Consider the following 20,786-nt stretch of genomic DNA (forward strand, 5'->3'; position numbering starts at 1 on the left):
AGTCGGTTAAACGTCCGACTTGATTTTGACTCAGGTCACGATCTCACGGTTCGTGAGTTGGAGCCCCGTGTCGGGCTCCGTGCTGACAGTATAGGGCCTGCTTGGGATTCTCTCTCTCCCTCTTGCTCTGCCCCTCCCCTGTTCATGCTCTCCCTCTCTCTCTCAAAATAAATAAATAAACATTAAAAAAAAAAAATAGGAAGAATAGCCTGCAGGAGCCCCTGCATTGGGAGCTAAGTGAAGTTTCTGTGTGCTCTTGTCCTTGTCTTATCTGCTGGTAATAACCATCATGTTGGAATGACTTCTCATTGTTTTGTTTCACAGTTTAAATAACTAGGTTTATTCGCTGGCATCTCGAAGCAGAATCTGACTGAAGTCTCATAAGGGGCCGAACTGGGCAAAGTCCCGAAAGGTCTGCAAGGTGGATATGTACAAAGCTCGGTTTTAGGTCATTTTAAAGGTTTTCAGGAATTAGGCTCTTTAAAGAATTCAGACTCTGTGAATCTTCCTATAGGTTATCATCTCGAGACCCTAGAATCTTTCCTGATTAACACGGACCATGTGATACTCCGTGCAGACACGGGACAAGGTATTTTTGTATGTTCTCTGCAAGTTAGACCTTGTTATGCCCATTTTACAGATGAGGAAACTGAGACCCAAGTCTCACAGCCAGGAAGCAGCCAAACTAGGGTGGGAATCAAGGCCTATCTGATGTCCAAGTTCCAGCCCTGTCCATTCCAGAATGCACAGCCTTCCCATCTCTGCCTTCTCTTACACATCTCGGAGACCTATCACAGGACACCTAGTATTTCAGCCACTTCTTTTGCGTCTAATCTCTCTTCCTTGACGGTAAGCCCTGGAGACAGCCCCAGGGCCGTGCCCAGACACCCTGTCCCCTTGGTGCCCAGACCAGAGCCTGGCACCAATAGATGCTCTGTTTACACTGGTTACATTCAACACTGGCTGAATAAAAACTGGCTGGCCTTCAAGAGAAAGCCTCAGGCTAGCACCATCCATCTTCCAGAAGGATCCATATGTGTCCCTACCTGCCTGCTCGTGCGCTTTGATCAATGAGAAATCCCCGGGGCCAGGAGGGAGAATAAAGGCATTGCTCCTAATTTCACAAATGACCACAAGATCTCCTGCAGTCCCTGGGGTAGCACGGCTCCAGGAAAAGGCTGCTAGCTCAGTCGCAGAACATTTCGTGAGCATGGTGAAGTCACCGACGAAGTCCCTAAATTTGCCACTAAGCCAAGTTAACTGGCAAAGCGAGAACCAAGAATGTCCACCCAGAGAGGTGACACGTCGAGCCCCAGTGGGGACACATAAACAAGTGACATCCACATTCAGGGACCTTGGTCAAAGGTCTGAGGCAGTGCACTATGATAGGAAGGTTGCTGAGTCGGGGTTCAAATCCTGGGTGCTCCGGCTCCACAGCCCAGCTCCCCTCTTCCTAAGGCCTCGGCACCCACGCTGTCAACCCCATCCCAGTCTGCTTCTATGAGGTCCTTTGGCCAGCTCAGAACCGTTGCTAGTGTTTGATTTTACCTTTTGTCCGCGTCTGGGGTGCACCCAGGTAGGTATAACTTCCCCGCAGCAGCACGGGGGTCTCCTGGCCGACTAACCATGTCCATGTGGCTCTCCATCGCTAGAGAAGCAGGCCACCGATCTCCCAAGGGTCCAGGATCTGGAGGACACATCCTAACCAGCCATGAGTCCCACCACCCTCGTGGAGGTGGCTCCAGGGCTGAGCACCCCCAAGCCAAGATGCCAGCTTTCTGGATGACACAAAACACTTTCTTGTCGCATGGGCTGCAATTCATGGGTCACCGTTCAGTCTACAAGTGTCCCGGGTGATCCAAATTCACAGCTAGGGGTTGGGGGACTCAAATCTGCGGCCAAAGTTTGTTCCAGAAGAAGCAAGGTCTAGTCACCTCCAAAGCAGAACCCAAAAGAGAGAAGTCAAGAAGGAAACTCAAGGGCACAGGAGACCTGTACACTGAGCCTGGCCCTGTCTGGCCTGCAGAAACAGGTCACGGTCCAATCTGGGCACAAGGGAGGAACCCACTTCTTTGAAAATGGCTCCAAAATGCAGGAAAAGGGAAGCCATGGTGAAACTGTCCACTTGTGTTTCAAGCAGATTGTCTTATAGTTTATGAGGAGCAACCAGGGCATAAAGGGGACAAAAGATCAGAGTGTTGCCTATAAAGCGGTTTGCCAAAAAAATTTAATTTGAACTGGATCAGGGCTCCAGATCTATTAACAGTTTACAGAAAAATAGAACGGATGAAGGAACATGTTATAAAAACGTGGTGAGCCAAATGTCAAATGTAAGGAATTCTACAGGACAAACCACCTCTTCAACTACGCAGCAAGACAAACAAAAAAGATTAAGAGCTATTACCCACCCAATGCAATTTGTAGACCTTACTTGGGTCTGATTCAAACAAACCAACAGAAAAGAAGACATTTATGCCACGGCCCAGGAAATCCGACCACCTGGATACTTAATGATAAACAGGAATTAAAGTTGATTTTTGTAGGTTTGATAATGGCCTTGTGGCTATTTTTTTTTTTTAAGAATCTTTTGTCTCAAGGGGTGCCTACATGACTCAGCCAGTTGAGCATCCAACTCTTGACTTTGGCTCAGGGCAGGATCTCACGGTCATGAGACCGAGCCCCATGTGGGGCTCTACACTGTGTGGAGCCTGCTTGGGATTCTCTCTCTCCCTCTCTTTCTGCTCTTCCCGTCCCCTCCCTCTCTCTCTCTTGCTCTCAAAATAAATAAATAAATAAATAAATAAATAAATAAATAAATAAATAGTAAAAAAGTAAAAATAAAGAATCTTTATCTCTTAGAGATACATTCTGAAGTATTTAAGGATGGAGTTATACGATGCCTGACATTTGCTTTAATTAATCCACTGGGGGAGAATAAACACCAGCAAGGCTGGTCTGTGCTGAGAATTACAGCAACTGAGTGATAAGTAGGTAAGTGTTCATTATGTTCTCTGTGCTTTTGTCTAGGTTCAGGATTTTATAAGACAAAACTTTTAATTACAGAAAAAAAAAGGCAAGAGAAAGCCCTCATGTTTAATCAGGGCTCCAACATAGACTCTCTGGGAGGCTTTAAACAACCTTAACCTTGCTGAGCCTCATCCAGAGCCTGAATGGCTTCAAATCCTGGCTCATCCCCGTTTGCCTTGACCCGATTTCCTAACCTGTCTGTGCTCTGGGCCCTTACCAGTATGACAGGAATGATGACAGTCCTACCACGCAGGGTGGAGGTGAGGAGTAAACGTGTTAATTCACATGTAAATATTCACAGCGCATGCAGCACGGTGGAAGTGTTTGCTGTTACTACTGATGCTACCGGTGATCACTCTTATTATTTTCATCTCGACGGGGAAGAGAAGACTCTTTTGGAGAGGCTGTCCTCCCTCCTAGGACACCAAAGGTCCAGAAATGTTTCCCAGCTCTTCCTGATGACGCTTCCTCCACAAGCTCAGACCTACATTCTCCTCTTCTAGGAGGTGAGAATTGTGTCCTCACTTCCTCCACTTTTACTGACAATGTCCCCTCTTGGTGCGTCTCCCCTTGGCCCGTTTTCAAGCCCACCTCTCGCATTCTTGTTCCTGGAGGGTACAGTGGGCGGAAGCAGCCTCCCTTCCCCACCCCTTCTCTCGCCCTCTCTCCTGGGACGCCACCTCTTACAATGCCCAGAAGGACCTCTGTAGATCAGGAAACGGTGGGGTGGAGGGAGGGGAAGTTAGAAAGAACTCAGAACTTATGAATGCATAAATGCTGAACTTTTTGGAAATGGATGGGCCCAGTGCCAGTCCTCGCCAGGGCTCCTTGATTCTATTCTTTTTACAAAAGGGCCATTATGAAGGCTCTGCATCTCCTGTGTGACAGGTTGGGAGCCATAAAACTGCATGACGTCACAGGGACCAGGCGATGAATAGGTTTCCCAGCCATGTCCTTATTCTCAAGGGCACTGGGATCCTGGAAAGAGGTCCGTGGGAGGGAGGGGGCCACTTCAGGGGGCCGTGCACCAGTCCCAGCTGCTCCACAGAGGGGCCTCCACGGCCCCCCGCCCCCCTGCCCCAGACGTCAGGCAGAGCACCCTATATCCCAGCCACCCGAGGCCGCCTCCCGAAATCCTGGAGCACCTTGGTGGGTTACTGTGCCCCCGTCCTCACTACAAGTCAAAGCCAGGCACTTGGCGCATCGGGCCCCACAGGACATCCTGGAAGAGGAGCACCGCCCCCCAACCTCGCCTTCTGCACATTTCCTTTTGGAACCATTTCATTTCTACCAGACAAGAGAATTCGTGCGGCCAAGTTAGGAAACTGTATGCTGGCAGTCAGGCCAGCGGACTCCCAGCCTACCTGTGTCATTACTAACTTTTTGGAGTCCCTGTTCCCTTTCCTATAAGACGAGGAGGCTGCAGTTAATTGTTGAAGTCCTTTCCAGTTACAACGGTTCTGCTTGTTTTAAGGAAGGGCGTGCCACTCCCTCCACCAAACCGTGCCCGTGGCTCGACTGGGACCCATACTCTTTGCCTTTGCCCACTCATCTATATTCAGAGTGACCATCAACCAGCTCTCCCCTCCCTCTCCCCCATCTCTCTCTCTCTTTCCTTCCCTCCCTCTCTCTTTCTCTGACACACCCACACACACACACGTCCCTTGAGACCAGTAAGAATGGAGAAGTCTGGGTCCAGGTGTATCCAATTTCCCCTTGCAGCTCTGAAGACACTCATTTGCATACTATTTCCATGCATCCAGATGGACATGGACGCTCATTTCCATGAACGTATAGAAGACGTTACAAAAACCAGCACAACTTCTCTGACAGCTCAATATACTTCTGAGCCCTGAAATGGGACCAATAAAAGTCTCACTAGGTACACCAGTGGTCTCCTGAGGCTTTGGGGTATAGGAAGAAAGTACTAGAACTTCAATGCACACTTATTTTTATCACATCCTCTAAAATGTTGTTTTAATGTATGCTTTATACTCTTCAAACCATATTAGTATACTAGGATATGTAATACGCATATCATGGGGCTCCAGGCTCAAAAAGATCTTATATATGGGGTCCATGATCAGAAAAGGCTGGAGCCATCATCCCTCTAGACCATCCACCAAAGCTGGAAGCAGTTACAAAGCAGTTACAAAGGTTTTGGTCCAACCATCAAAGCTACCATCCAGGTAACCCTCCACCAAGACCACACTGGCCATAGACACCAAAGAGGGCATGGGTCCAACCACCTGCCAACCCCCTTGGGGCCTCCTGGCATGTGGTGTTGCCTTCCCCGCAGAGGTCTACTCTTGCTGTGAGTTCCCATAACTGAGGCTCATTTAGGCCAAAAGAACACGGGCGCCCACCCAAGGAACCCACTCTCTTTCCAGAACAGTTGGCCATGGCCTTCGAGACTTCTTTTATTTCAAGAGCATACATTCCATTCAAGGGTGAGGGGTGTTTGAAGAGAAAGTGATGGTCTTTCTAGATCTTCTCTCTGGGATTCACTGAATTAGACCAGATGCATTTACTATTGGACAGAGAAAACATACGCTTGGTCTTTAGACAGATGATAGACGAAAATAAAGAAAAAACAAATTGGCTTTCTGGAGAACTGTCACGTGACTAGGGTTGGAAGGGTTCCCAGAGACACAGGCCGCTAAGAGTGAAGGAACTTTGTAGAAGGTAAGTCATTGTTTGATGGGTTAGGACTTCATCGTTGCCGGATTAGGACTTCACCGGAGCACAGGGCACAGGGAGCCTGAGATGCTGGGATACTCACCCACACACTGGTTGCTTTCATCCATCTGGTATCCAAAGCGGCATATGAGAGGCCTCGAAATCGTGGGGTAGTTTGGAGCTGATAGCGGTGGGGCCGCTGCTGGGTACGGACCTGAGTAGGGGTTCGAGTAGGGGTTCGAGTAGGGCCCTCGGTACACTGGGTTTGTTCGGGGGATGCATAAATACCCGCCATTTTGGTTAACACACATCATGTCTCCTCGGCAGGCCTCAGGGATGGTCCGGCATTCATCAATGTCTGGAAGGGCCACAGAAGAGGATGAGAGTTAGTGGCTCCCTGGCCACACCGTGCATGGTGCATATTGAAGCAAAGGACCCCAAAACACTCTTTACCCCAGCACCTGCTCCCAAACAGTGAGGGCAGACCATGGCTCATCACCGCAGGCATTCCCAAATCACCTGCTCCCAAACAGTGAGGGCAGACCATGGCTCATCACCGCAGGCATTCCCAAATGTTGGCTAAAGTGAATCAAGTTGGCCAGTGTCACCCAGAGACCACATCACAAGCTGGACCACATCCACAAAACCCAAGCAAACACTATCAATTAACATAAATAGAAGGTGACAGTAGCAATGAATATATAACTACTAAAATAAAGAGTGTTTTATCTGTGAGTGTACCATCTAAAACCATCTCTGGTGCTCCCATGTGCCCATAGGACGCTCGGGAAACACCACGATGGACCTAATCATTGTTCCCACTTCAACTCCAAGTGACAGCTGGGCAGGGGAGAGAGTCCCTTGCATCAAGGAAGACAAGGCTTGGCTGAGAGCTAGTCACTTGTTAAGAAAGTGGAGGCTTACTTGGAAGTCAGCTCACACCGGGCCACCAGACGGGCCTGTTTCCAGCCCAGGCTGGTGTCCCACCCGGAGCAGGAGGTAGGTTCCCTAGAAAATCAGCCACGCTAGGCTGGCACGGGGGACGCCTGGCCTCTGGCTCCAGCACGGGCAGCCCACTGCCTGAACCCGCACGCTGGGCCCTCTCACCATCCTTGAGGTCGTTCCATGGGGGAACAGAGGCTGGGGGAAAGACGCCTGGGTCCCAACGGCTCACCCCAGCTGGCTCATCCGAGAAATGCACCCCAACTCTCAGCTCAGGAAAGGGTAATGTGGAGGCTCAGCTGCCCCATTCTCTAGCTGTAGGCCTGAGACCCTCCGTAAGTCTGAAGGGACAGAAAAAAATGGCCGCTGCCCCCTCTCACGCCTTGGCCCATCCTTGTCCCCCAGCACCTGGACTCAAAGTGCAAGCCTAGATTTTCCAGGGTTCTCACCACTCGTCATTTTTTGGAACCATCTATCGCCCCTCCGGTTCTCAGCTGATGTGAGCTCAGGGAAGACAAATGATCTGGCTTCAGTCAAATGTAATTAAAAAGCTAAATTCATCCCAGAGGTGGGGACAGGTGGGGCTGCCTTATTATCTTTTGACATATGCTATGCTCCACCCACAACAAACTATGCTATACTCAACGTCCTTTCCACCCTGGTCTTTGCTTCTGCCGTTCCTTCACCTGGAATGCTGTTTCTCGGGATCCTATTCGTCCGTCAGTGCCTAATTCAAGTGTGGCCTCCGTGAAGGCTTTCTTTACTGACCCCTGACATAAGACCTCACTCCCTCCCCTACTTTTGCAGGGCCCATTGCTGTCACCTTAACTTTGCAATGGCTTTATTCCACCATGTACAGAGTTCACTCCCGTCTGGGTCTGCCTCTCCCACTAGATGACGTACTAGGAGGATAGCCCCCGAATGTCGATCCTAATCCTCGGAACCTGTGACTATATCAGGTTACCTGGCAAAGGCGAATGAGGCAGCAGGTGGAATTAAAGCTGCTAACCAGCTGGGCTGACCTTCAGACGGAGGGATTACGTGGGTGAGCGCAGTGTAATCACCTAAATCCTTAAAAGCGGAAGAAGAGGAGGCGAGAAGGGTTGATGATGTGGAGATGTGACGATGGGAAAAGAAGAGATCCTAGAGCCCGTGAGGGACTTAACTCACGGTGGTGACTCTGAAGATGGGCGAGGGGACCATGAGGCTGGGACTGAGGAGGCCTCTTGAAACCGGGAAAGGTCCTCTGCTGACGGCCAGCAAGGACACAGGGGCTTCAGTCCCACAACCACCAGCTTAATTCTGTGGGGCTGTAAACTGGTGCGGCCACTACACAAAACAGCATGGAAGCTCCTCAGAAAATTAAAAACAGGGGCACCTGTGCGGCTCGGTCGGTTAAGCGCCCGACTTCAGCTCAGGTCATGAGCGCGCACAGTTCGTGGGTTCGAGCTCCACGTGGGGCTCTGTGCTGACAAGTCAGAGCTTGGAGCCGGCTTTCGATTTTGTCTCTCCCTGTCTCCCTGCCCCTCCCCCCCTTGCAATCTGCCTGTCTCTCAAAACTAAATAAACATTTACAAAAATATTTTAAAAAATTAAAACATAGGGGAGCCTGGGTGGCTTGGTCGGTTGGGCATCTGACTCTTGATCTCGGCTCAGGTCATGATCTCACAGTTCATGGGGTTGAGCCCCATGTCAAAGGATTCTGCTTAGGATCTTCTCTCTCCCTCTCTCTCTCTCTGCCCCTCTGCCCCGCTTGTGCGTGCTCTCTCTCTCTCTCTCAAAATAAATAAATAAACATTAAAAAAAATTAGCAACAGAACTACCATATGACCCAGCAATCCCAATTCTGGGTATTTATCCAAAGGAAATGAAAACAGAATCTCAAAGAGATGTCTGCACTCCTGTGCTCACCGCAGCACTATTCACAACAGCCAAGGCCTGGAAACGAGCTAAGTGTCAGCAATGAATGGACAAAGGTGGGTTTATAACCAGATACATAGCTTCACACACACACACACACACACACACACACACACACACACACATATTTATACACACACTCAATGGAATATTATTCAGCCATGAGAAAGAAGGAGATCATGCCATTTCCAGCAACGTGGATGGCCCTGGAGAGCGTTATGCTAAGTGAGATTAAGTCAGGCAGAGAAAGACAAACACTGCATGATCTCACTTACATGTGGCATCAAACAGAGCTAAACCCATAAAAGTAGTGAGTAGAAAGGGGGCTGACGAGGGCTGGGGGCTGGAGAAGGCCGGGAAAGGGACAAACAAAGAAGATGGGTAAGTGCCCCCATACAGTCACGTGCAGCACTGGGAGGACAGTGGACAATACTGAACTGCATGCCTGCAAACTGCTGAGGGAGCAGATCTTAAATGTTCTCATCATAAGAAAAGAAACGTCATTACGTGCTGTGATGGAGGCGTTAGCAAATGCTGTGGTGGTAATCATATTGTGATACAGAAGCATATCAAATCAAGTTGTGCACCTTAAACTCATACAACGTTAGGTGTCAACCATATCTCAATTTAAAAAAAAAAAGGGGAACTGGGGCGCCTGGGTGGCTCAGTCACTTAAGCATCCGACTTCGGCTCAGGTCATGATCTTGCGGTTCATGGGTTTGAGCCCTACATCGGGCTCTGTGCTGACAGCTCAGAGCCTGGAGCTGCCTCGGATTCTGTGTCTCCCTCTCTCTCTGCCCCTCCCCCACTCATGCGCGCGCGCGCGCACGCGCGCGCGCGCGCTCTCTCTCTCTCTCTCTCTGAGATAAATAAACATTAAAAAAATCAAAAGGAAGAAAGAAACTGAATTCTGCCAACAACACACATGAACAAAGGCAAGGATTCTCCCCTAGAGCTTCCAGAAAGGGGAAAAGCTTTCCTGGCCCCTCGATGTTGGCAGGATCTACCAAGTGCTACCCCTGTAGCACTTCTGACCTACAAATAATATAGATAACGATCTACAGATGAGCTGTAAGATCACTTTCTGTCGTTCAAGCCTCTATTTGTAGCAATCTGTTACGGCAGCCACAGTGGACGAATACAGATGGAGAGCCCCTCGGGGACGTGCCCAGTTCTCGCTCATCTTCGCCCCCCGCAGGCCTCAGCCCCGGGCTGGGCACACAGAAAAGGATGGATAAAAGGGCATTATTGACTTCAAGCATTCTGTGGCCCTGTTTTCTTCCATAATCCAGGCCAATACAGATTTGATAACATCGAGCAACAGCTGGGTAGTAAACAACCCGGCAGTCAGTCTGTCCCTGAACGCCCCACCCGGCACAGGATCCTCAGTGGCCTCATACCTAAACACTGTCCTGACGAGCGGTCCAGATCGAAACCGTTAGTGCATTGTTGCTGCAGGAAAGGAGAGAGGAGAAAGAGGTAAGGCCAATTTCTTGGCTGTTTTTTTCTTTTAACTATAAAAGTATTACAAGGACATCACAGAAAGTTCAGGAAATGAAGTAAAGAAAAAAAAGCATCCATAATACCAACACCTGTATTATAATACCTATTTGCCTGCTCTTCGTTGGAATATTTTCTTATAATCATTTTACACTTAGCATTCCCCTTTAACCGCCACCCCACCCCCCCAACACACACACGCCATTGCCTCAAAACTCCCAATTTTAGCAGATCTGGGACCATTTCCTGCCCTAGCTATGAAGAGCAGTGATAATCACACCTAATCTGCCTGATGATGAGCCACATTCCGTGTTTGCATCTTTCTGGGAATGGATAGGACTGCTTTTAAGGGCAATCACTCTCTCCCTCTGGGTGCCATCCGACCTCCTCTCCTCCAGGCCCGCTGTGGGTGCCCTGCCCCCTGTGAGATGCCCTAACCTAATCCTCTAACCTAAACGCTACACAGTGAGGCAGTCAGTTTTCTACGAAAACTAGAATTGGGGAATTCTCTCCACTTCAATCTCAGCAAGACAATTACACAAAGATGCTTCTAGAAATAGATCTCAACAGTCCCCACAGGGTGCGGTTTTCACGGGCAACTTGAGTTACAACTTTATGAACTTCGGAAAGTGTCACGGGGGCCGACAGTAGGCCTCTGGGGAAGACCCTGGAGACAGACATTTTATAGGAGTACAGGGAAAAGGAATGTTTCCGGCTACAGGAACCCCGTCCCTGGCCGTCCCTGAGCTTTCAGGGGTTTGGCTTCTCTGAGCTCTGGGCTGGTTTGTGGAGATGATGGATTTGGCTGGCATTCATGGGAGTGGGCTCAGGAGTATTAGGTCCCTGGGGCAAAAGAAAAGGAGCAAATGAGCCAGGAGGCTGTGCCGTCCAGCTTGGGAAACCAGGGGACCCAAGTCCAGCCCTGGATCATCAACTAAGCACCAGTGGGGGGTTCGATTCCGCCAGCCCGCCTGGCTTCAACTTCCTACTCCAGCCGCTACTCACCAGACAACTTTCGATGCCTCCACATCCTCACCTTTAAATTGGGGGCAACAGTACTCACTTCGGGGTGGTTGTAACGACCGGAGGTGTTGATGTATGCCAGGTGCCCAAAGCCCAGTAAACACAGTACTGGGACCATCACCCTCCCCGGGCCTGAATGTCACCACCTGTCACCATGAGGCTGGGTCAGAGGACTCCAAGGTCCTCCCAAGATCTAAGTCTCTGTGACTCTTCCTTAGATCCTTTCCATCCCCAATAGCCTGAATCCATTTCGAAATTCTTAACAGGAAGGGAAAGAACATTCCCCCACCTGCCTGTGGGCCCTCAGCCCTGCTCAGTGAGGCCTTGAGCCAGAGACAAAGAGGCTGCTCTGGGTTTTCAGGAAGGATGTGCCCACATTCTCAAAGGCTGACACAAATGTGGCTTAATAAAGTCTGGGCGCTACAGGCCTCCGGGGCCTGACTCCGCCACCCTCCACACTCCCGCCAGGGGGCTCCGCCCAGAGGTGGGTCCTCTGCCCACCTCCTCCAGCCAGAAATGGGTCTGTGGAGACACAGAGACTCACGTGGGCACCACCGCCCTCAAGGACTACAGCACCTTTGACTTTTTAACATTTACCATAAATCGAGACCCAAGGGACACAAATAAGGCAGCAGATCCGATCAGAAGTCCTGGATTGGGAACCAGGACACTGAGGTCCCAGCCCTGCCATCTATAAAGTACGACCTGGGGCAAGCGTCAACTTCTCTGAGCCCGGCTTTGATCTCTGTACGACCCAGAGCTCAGCTTGAGTGAACTGCAAAGCCCCTCCCAGCCCCACAATCCTAGGATTCTGAAATGCGTGGCTGGACACCCTCACCCTGATTTTTAGCACGCTTCTAGATAATACACAAAATAAAAATCATACCTGTGCATTCCCGGGACTCGGAAGACAGAGAGCCAGAATGGTAACGGTGAGTATCCTGCAGAGCAAAAAGCCGGTATGTCAATGCCCAAGACACTTCCAGAATCAAGGTCTGGGGATAAACATGGGTCTCATGTTGCCCATGCATTTGCAACGGTGACTCCACCGGGGGCTTATATATGGTGCTCCAGAGGTCAAAGTGGACTCCAGATGCCCCCAAGCACCCCAGACAGAACCTTCCTTCTTCTACTGGCTTCATATGTTGGGATAATGTGTTAGATAACTTTTTTTTTTTTTTTTAGTAAAAGGTTTCGCTGCTTCAAAGACAAAACTCTAAAACCCACCGCTGTGGCACACACTAAGTCCTGACCAGCGGCCTGGTCTTCACTTCTGACACGAGGAGATCTGCCTGAGTCTTGAACGTCTTTATTCCGAAATGGTTACAGAGAGAACAAGCCTCAAAGGATGCAAGGAAACTGCAAATGTGAAGCACCTGAGTTTCTATGGAAGAGAGGGGTCTCGCGAAAGTCGCCTAATCCCAGGGCATGTGTCCCACGGGCCCCGATGGCGAAGAGGGGCTGGGGCACCTGGGCAGCTGGGGGAAGAATGAACACAGAGGCAATGCTTGGGAGGAGGAGTCTGGAAGCCCCGGGTCAGGCTGGCTCTCCATTCACAAGCCAGCAAACCTCTCTGAGCTTGCGAGTTCTACCCTTCACCAGCCACAAGCTTCTGTCCAATAAAATCATGGTCACCAATATGCTTTCAAAACACAAAATAGTGGGGCGCCCGGGGGGCTCAGTCAGTGAAGCATCCGACTTCGGCTCAGGTCATGATCTCACGGTTTGTGAGTTCGAGCCCCGCATCGGGCTCTCTGCTGTCAGCGCAGAGCCTGCTTAGGATTCTCTGTCTCCCTCTCTCTCTGCCCCTCCCCACCTCAAAAACCAACAAACATTTAAAACATATACAAAATAGATACCACCTCACATCCATCAGGACAGCTGTAATCGAAAGAGCAGAAAACATGTGTTAGCAAGGACGTGAAGAAATTGGGGCCCTTGGGTACTGTTGGTGGGGAGATGATGCAATCTGTAGCCGTGGGAGCAGCGCCCCAGAATATTAGAAATGGTTTTACCATATGATCCAGCAATTCCACTCCTGGGGAAACACCCAAAAGAAGTGAAAGTAGGGACCTGAAGAGATATATGTACACTCATGTTCATAGCAGGTAATTCACGACAGCCCAAAGGGGAAAACAACCCACGAGTCCGTCGACAGATGAATGAATAAACAACATGCACATCAGGATATTATCCAGCCTTTAAAAGGAAGGAAATTCTCACACCTGCTGCCACATGGATAAACCTTGAGGACGGTATACTAAGTGAAATAAGCCAGTCACAAAAGGATAAATTCGGTATGATTCCATTTTGACGTAGAACAGTCAAAATCCTAGAGACAGGGGCGCCTGGGTGGCTCAGTCGGCTAAGCATTCTGACTTCAGTTCAGGTCACGATCTCCCAGTTTGTGAGTTCTAGCCCCCCATTGGGCTCTGCGCTGTCAGCTCGGAGCCTGGAGCCTGCTTCAGATTCTGTATGTCTCTCTCTCTCTCCCTCTCTTAAAAATAATAAATAAACATTAAAAAAACTTAAAAATCATATAAACAAGGAGCAGAATGGCGGGTGCCAGGGGCTGAGGAGAAGAAGGAACGGGGAGGTAGCGTTTCTTGAGGACAGAGTTTCAGTGTTGCAAGATGGTTCTAGAGATTGACTGCACAACGTGAAATGTACTTAACGCTACTGAATGTATGCTTAAAAATGGTTACAATGGCTTTTAAAAAAAAATCTGTGTATGTGAAGGGCTTTATTTATTGCTATTGGTGCTATTAGCGTTTAGTTCAATAGTGATTTCTCTGGGCAACCACCACTTGCCAACACAGACCCTAGACGGAAGAGCTCCCAAAACTATGACTCAGTTGCTGCCGTGGGGAGCTGGTTGTAGAGCCACTCGATAACATCTCTACGCTTTGTATAGAAGGACACTGGGAGAAACACCCAGCAAGCACCATAACAGCCAGGCTCGAAGCAGAGACAGGAAGGTCAGAGAAGGCTTCCTGGAGGAGGTGATCTTGAAGACCTGCTCCTATCCATATACACCTCCTGTTTAAAATCGCTCCCTTCATGAAAAGAATGTTCGATACATTATAAAGCTCACTCAATCCATGACACAAGGCCCATCTTGATCAGCAACACTGGGTACTTGGAGGGTCCCAGGATTGAGGTGACATCCAGAGGGAACAAAACCCTGATGTGGTGCTAGAAGACGCAGGCCCGCTTCCTTCCTCTGGTCCCTGATCCAAAGAATAAAGACCCTGAGAGTCCACACGCTTTCATTTCGTGTAAGTGCCTGTGTGAGCCAGGTTCTAGAACGCCGGAGACAGCTCTGACCTTATAAAGTGCAGAGCCAAATCCAAGGGTTTTTTGATATTTGCGACGGCCAGATTTATATCTGGAAGGAATGAAAGAACAATAACAAATTTATTTTCCAAGCTGTATGTTATGAATTTCAATGTTTTCCTGTTTCTTCACATGAAGTTTCCTTTCGCTTGGTTATAAAACCCTGTCTCGTTTATATTGGAGACAGAACAGCCTGACTGAATGCAGTGGGCTCCAAGAGCGAGTGGAAAAGCCATGCTAACCCCATTTCTCCCCCTACTCCTGCCTGCCTGTTCCCTTTGGCCGGAGGGCAGCTCTGGGACAGGGCTCCTCTGAGAGGTCCAGCCTGCAGCCCAGCCTCCTGGGAGAGCCACCGCCAGGTCCTGAGGGCCAAGTCAGTTCCCGGCTGATCGAGAGGGTTTTCCGAAAATGAAAGAACCCACACCCTTCTGCTCCCACGGTCTCTCAAATAGTTACACCTTGTCACGAAGAACTCCAGAACACTCGAAAAACTATAGGAGTTCTAGGGGAGCCTCTGAGGTTCCCAACTGGTCCCCGGAACTTTCAACATCAGGTGGGTCCACCCATTTTGTGCACCAGCCTAAACTGCAAGGAAAGCCAGAGCGACCAACGGTATCTCAGGGCTGTCTGTCACAGAAGTGCTGGTGGCCAGGACAGGCATCACACACACACACACACACACACACACACACACACACACACAGAGTTCATGTGTCTAAAGCAAGCCACATTTTCAAGAGTTCCATAGATAAAAGACTGTGCAGATATAATCTAAAGTTCTTCAAGGTTGAAGGCTTACTTGACTGGAATTGCAATTTCCTTAAAGAACAGCAAAACATTTGCTTACATGTATTTCTGTCTGTAGTCCCCGCTTCTCATTGGCTTGAAACTTCTGGGTCGCATGCCCTTTGTGAATCCCACACAGACATAGAGCAAACCCAAGTTGGGGATGTCCAGCTAGCCCGGCGGCTTGTCCAACAGCCAATGCGACAAAGTAACTGCTAGTAATTGCTAGCGAACTAGCAATTGGCCCCCCAACTTCAGAAACAGATATATATCCTAAAACGGCTGCCCGTTGGGAAAAGAAAGGAGAGTCGGGCTCCGAGGGTTCTGCAGCTCTCTCCGGGTCGCGGACTTCTGAAACCGTGTTATAAAATACCCACCCCCGAAAGAAGGCTTCAAGATGGAAATTACAAAGGCGCAGCTTTTTATAATTAACAATATCATTGCATCACTAGCTAATGCCTTTTCCAACATCCTGACACAGCCTGAATCCCAGCCATAGCCATTTTCCACCCCTCGGGTTTTTCAGTAAGCTTTCCAGACCCTGGAGGAAAAAGTCCTGAGCGGGGAGGGGGCGGGGGGGACCTACCTTTTTAATCCTGGCATGTCCAAGATGCGGGAGCGGCAAAGGGGAAACTAGAAAGCTGGCAGCGCCGGACCTCGGAGCCGGCCCTGAACTTCAGCTCCCTCTGGGCCCGAGCGAGCGAGCGTGGGGCTGGCCGGTGTGTTTATTCCAGGGGGACGAGCCAGTCGTGGGGAGGACGAGGGGAGAGCCTGGGTGCTCCGAGCCACTGGAGAGCCCACAGAGAAAGCACCTGGTTTTGCTTAGCCCTTTTCAGTAATTCAGCATTAAACCAATTGGAGGAGGAATTTTAAAAATGAACACTTCATTTTCTAAGTATGTTAAACAATGCAAATGGGGCCTCAGTCTGGACACAGCTGGTTCAGATTACAGCGCTCACCAACTGGCTAGACTCCTCACAACAATCTTGGGGCGTCTGCCAGGACCCAGCGCTGGGAGGAGAGCCCTGTCCCGCGCCCCGCCGGAGCAGCCGCACTCGGGCTCCCCGCATCTCTACCGGAGGCGATTGGCGGGCAAGTGCAGGGGGGGGCGGGGGCGGCTGGGAGGGCCTGTTGACCCTTTACTTCCCACCCCGCGAGGACGTCCCTGCCGGGCTGGGCCGGTCAGGCCGAGGCGGTGGCGGGTGGCGGGTGGCGGGTGGCGGGTGGCGGGTGGCGGGTGGGGGTGGGGGGCTGGGGGCGGTGGCCTGGGGACGCCCCTCCTCCGGGAGACGGATGCCTTGAACTCACGACAAGCACGGCGACGGGGACCAGAATCTTATCAAGTATTGGGAAGCCAGACCCAGGGAAGCGGAGGCCTGGGGGCAGCGACAGGAGACTCACGGTTTTCCAGAAGAAGGGGTGGAGAGCACGACGGGGTGGGGAAGAAGAGGAGGATGGGATCTGGCCGATGCTAACGGGAGACAAGGAGCTTGTGCAAAATGCAAACCTTCGCGAGGACGCTCGCCCCGCCCCGCCCTCACCCCCTGATTCTGGAGGGGCATGTTCTGACTGCAGTGAAAATATCCAGAGACCGTGCACCTTACACGTCCTCAATGTGACATCTCAATCCAGCTGGGAATTTTTTTAATTAAAAAGAAAAAAAATCCTCGACTCGAAAATGATTTTAACGAGTGAAATAGAGATTTGAGAAGACAAAAAAGGACAGGGAAAGCAGAATGATGGATAAGAACAAGAGGCATGATGTTAAGTGTTTTACATTCGTTGTATCGGTGGTTGCGAACTATTCCTTCCTTCCTTTCTGGTTTTAAGCATTGGAATCTTTCTGTGGAATGAAGTCTTCTCAAAGACACTAGTCTATGAAAGAGGATGGTTGGATCGGCAGTAGTCCAGATTGCTCCTCTCCTCCCTGCATCTCCCCATGGGCCCCTCAACAAAGCCCTACTTACAGCTGGGAAGGCACTGATGAAGTCCTTTCTCCTCACCTTAACTCCGTGCGGTAGGGATTAGTATCTCCGTTGCAGTAGAGTGAGATGAAGAGAGGTTCCTTAACTCCCCCATGGTCACACGGCTATTCACTGAGACAGCTGAGACTCCAAAGCCTACATAGTTAGCCTTCCCAGAGGCCAATCTTTTTAGTGAATAAATGGAATCCTACTCTAAACATGCATTCGGGGAAGCCTGGCTGGCTCAGTCAGAAGGGCATGCTACCCTCGACTTGGGGGTCATGAGTGTGGGCCCCAGGTTGGGTCTAGAGATTGCTTAAATAAAAATAAAAACGTTAAATTTTTTTAATGTTTTTATTTGTTTTTTTAGAGAGAGAAAGAGAGAGAGACAGAGCGTGAGTGGGGGAGGAGCGGAGAGAGGGGGAGACACAGAATGCAAAGCAGGCTCCAGGCTCTGAGCTGTCAGCACAGACCCGACGCAGGGCTCGAACCCAGGAACTGCAAGATCATGACCTGAGCTGAAGTTGGACGTGTAACTGAGCCACCCAGGTGTGCCAAAAACTTCAAAAAGTAATAAAAGTAAGAGTGCATTCAACAACAAATAGCAGAATACTAATAGTCCTTGAAGCTGTGTCCATTACGCTCTCCTATTTACTTTGTGTATGTTGAAAATTTCCCATGACAAAACATTGTTTACTTCTTTTTTTAAGTTTATTTATTTATTTTGAGAGAGAGAGAGAAGTGGGGAGGGGCACAGAGAGAGGCAGAGAGAGAATCCCAAGCAGGTTCCCCACTGTTAGCACAGAGCCCGATGCGGAGCTAGAACTCGTGAACCGTGAGATCACGACCTGAGCTGAAACCAAGAGTCACACGCTTAACCAACTGAGCCACCAGGAACCCCAATAAAACAGTTTTTAAAAATACATTTTATTGGGCCACCTGGCTGGCTCGGAGGGAGGAGCACGAGACTCTGGATCTCGGGGTCGTGGGTCTGAGCCCCACGTTGGGTGTAGAGATTTCCAAGGTTGTTCACTGATCCCACTTGTGAAAGTTTATAAAGAGCCTTAACATCCTTCAGTTGGGTACCAACAGGGTTAAATAAAGTAAGGGACTTCCCAAACTGGACAATTATGCAACCGACAATAAAAGCCAGGTAAATAAGCATACATACTGAATGACTCCTTTTATATAGAATTCTGAGTGAGGTAGTGATCGGGAAGGGCATTTCTGCTGATAACATTCGAATTATCAATCTGGGTAACTGGGTACACAGTATACGCTTAGGACTTGGAGGGTCTTATGTATGTTACCCATTTTTTTTAAAGGACTAAACCAGCTCCTTGCATGCTAACATGGAAGGGTTTCCAGTAGAGTCAAACTGGCAGAATGTTAGTGATTTCACATAGCTTCATCTAATGTAGCAATACGTAGAAAAGCAAGTTGTAGAACTGTATAGAGCGTGCCACCATTTGAGAAAAATATATCCACAAGTTCTTGCTTGTATATATAGAGAAAAGACGTTTCCTGAATGATAACCTGAGAAACTGTTAGCATTTTTTGTCTTCTAGGAAGGACGTTTGGTAGGCAGCTAGGGCAAAGAATTAAAAGGAAAATTCACTCTCCCCTGCTCACCTTTGGGTAAAATTTGAATTTTGGACCACAAGCATGTATTACGTATCCAAAATATGAGGTTACTTTAATATACACATATATTCTATTTATGTAGAGCTATTTGGGGGGTAGGAGAGTTTTAAATGACTTAGTTCATATGCCTCACTTATTCTATCAACCTTCTTTTTTTTTTTAAGTTTATTTATTTATTTTGACAGAGATGGAGAGAGAGAGAGAGGCAGAGAGAGAGAATCCCAAGCAGGCTCCGCACTGTCAGTGAGGAGACTGATGTGGGACTCAAACTCACGAACTATGAGATCATGACCTGAGCCAAAACCAAGAGTCAGACGCTTAACCGACTGAGCCACCCGGGTGCCCATACTATCAACCTTCTGGAAGGAAAAGGAGGGAGACAAAATCAATATGCCTGTTGTCTACATGAGCAAATTGAGGATCTTGAAAACAAAACTTTCCAGGCATCCATCTTGGACCAGAGATTGTTTCCATTTAAAACTCTAAGTTTGGAAGAGGGAAGAGAGTTAGGGTTGCAATGAAAGGCTTGGGTCTTTGTCCTGGTTTTGCCACCTACCTGTTGGGTGACCTTGGGTGAATCACTTCACCTCTCTGCATCTTGGTTTCCTTATCTGCAAAATGGAGATAACAGTTACCTCTCAGGGTTGATGTGAGAATAAAATAGAAGTGAGTTATCCTCATGAGTGTCACTGTGCCCAATTCCTTACCCTATACAATCCCCCCCAAAATATCTTTAGTAACCAGCAAATTATCAGCTTCCACGGACAAAGAGAATCATAACCTCATAAAACAGCCCAGGTATCTATTGAACAGCTCAGATTGTTAGAAAGTTCTGTCTTGAGTTGAACTCAAATCTGCTTCCCTATATGCAACTGCCTCCATGGGTCCTAATTCTCCCCTCCACATGGGCTACTCACCTTCTACCATCTTCTTTTCATGAAAACAGCTCCACCTCTTGCCAGTGCTGGTGTCCCCCTCCTGGGGGCTGAGCACCCCCCAGTTCTTTCAGCAGCTCCTCACAGGTCACATGACCCTGCTGCTGCCTACTCCAGCTTCTCCTCCAGTGGCTGCATCAGCCTTCTGGCTCGTACTGAACTGACATCAACAGAAACAATCCGTGATACACAGGCTGCTTACCACCTTCGCTTTCATCCTGTCCTTGGACTGCCAGTCCTCCTTAACAGAGAACAAGGTTTTTCATGGGCCCCTCTTAAATTTTCATCCACTGTTCAAGATCTTTTTCTTTAAAAAAATTTTTTTAACGTTTATTCATTATTGAGAGGCAGAGAGACACAGAGCGTGAGCAGGGGAGGGGCAGAGAGAGAGGGAGACACCAATTCCGAAGCAGGCTCCAGGCTCTGGGCTGTCAGCACAGAGCCCGACGCGGGGCTCGAACTTCACAAACTGCGAGATCGTGACCTGAGCCGAAGTCGGATGCTTAACCGACTGAGCCACCCAGGCGCCCCTCAAGATCTTTTTCAACATGAATTTTACTATGTAAATTATTAAGTATCACCCCAGCTTTGACAACTATGTTATCTGCTGACTGTGACTTACTTGACTTTATCAGAGTTATGAATAAGTAATTGACCAAGACAGGTGCTGGAATGATGTGCTCTGTCCAGGTTGGCACCGACACGCTTCTCTTTCTTCAACATTTTGGGGCCACTCCACTGGTGGAAGGCCACCAGCTTACCTGTCCCTGGGACCCTTGTTGGCTCCTAGAGATCACCACTTCCCTAAGTGGTTTTCCTTTTCTTCGTTGCTGCATAGAAATCCCAATATCTGCCCCTCCTGCCATCATCAAAATCAGGTACAATCGCAACGATGAAACAACCTCACAAAATGTACATTGCAGTGAACATATGAGAGTTTATCATCTACTGAGTGGGACCTTCCTGGCTCCAATGAGGGTCAATATCTTCACTGTGCCATAAATTGGAAGACAGATGGGCTATTTTTCTT

General features: G+C 49.2%; 1 protein-coding gene across 7 annotated transcripts in view; it reads right to left on the reverse strand.

Annotated features, from left to right (window-relative positions):
• The window catches only part of FBLN5 (fibulin 5), an 84,594-nt gene extending 67,805 nt beyond the window's left edge, over positions 1 to 16,789 (reverse strand). For 3 of the 7 annotated variants that reach the window (XR_007153264.1, XR_007153263.1, XM_047863976.1), the window contains exons 1-4: positions 16,615 to 16,789; positions 11,978 to 12,032; positions 9,969 to 10,020; positions 5,810 to 6,064 (exon numbers count right to left, since the gene is read on the reverse strand). Coding sequence is in view for 5 of the 7 variants with exons in the window: in XM_047863976.1 (XP_047719932.1) it covers positions 5,810 to 6,064; positions 9,969 to 10,020; positions 11,978 to 12,032; positions 16,615 to 16,775 (523 nt within the window). In the remaining 2 variants the exon portion in view is untranslated. Of the gene's footprint in view, positions 1 to 5,809; positions 6,065 to 9,968; positions 10,021 to 11,977; positions 12,033 to 15,274; positions 15,596 to 15,799; positions 16,269 to 16,521 lie in introns of those variants that run through there. The other 4 variants (XM_047863979.1, XM_047863980.1, XM_047863978.1 and 1 more) reach the window with 4 other exon arrangements.
• Positions 16,790 to 20,786: the final 3,997 nt, after the last annotated feature.

The sequence above is a fragment of the Prionailurus viverrinus genome, chromosome B3 (assembly GCF_022837055.1).
Source record: "Prionailurus viverrinus isolate Anna chromosome B3, UM_Priviv_1.0, whole genome shotgun sequence".
NCBI lineage: Eukaryota > Metazoa > Chordata > Mammalia > Carnivora > Felidae > Prionailurus > Prionailurus viverrinus.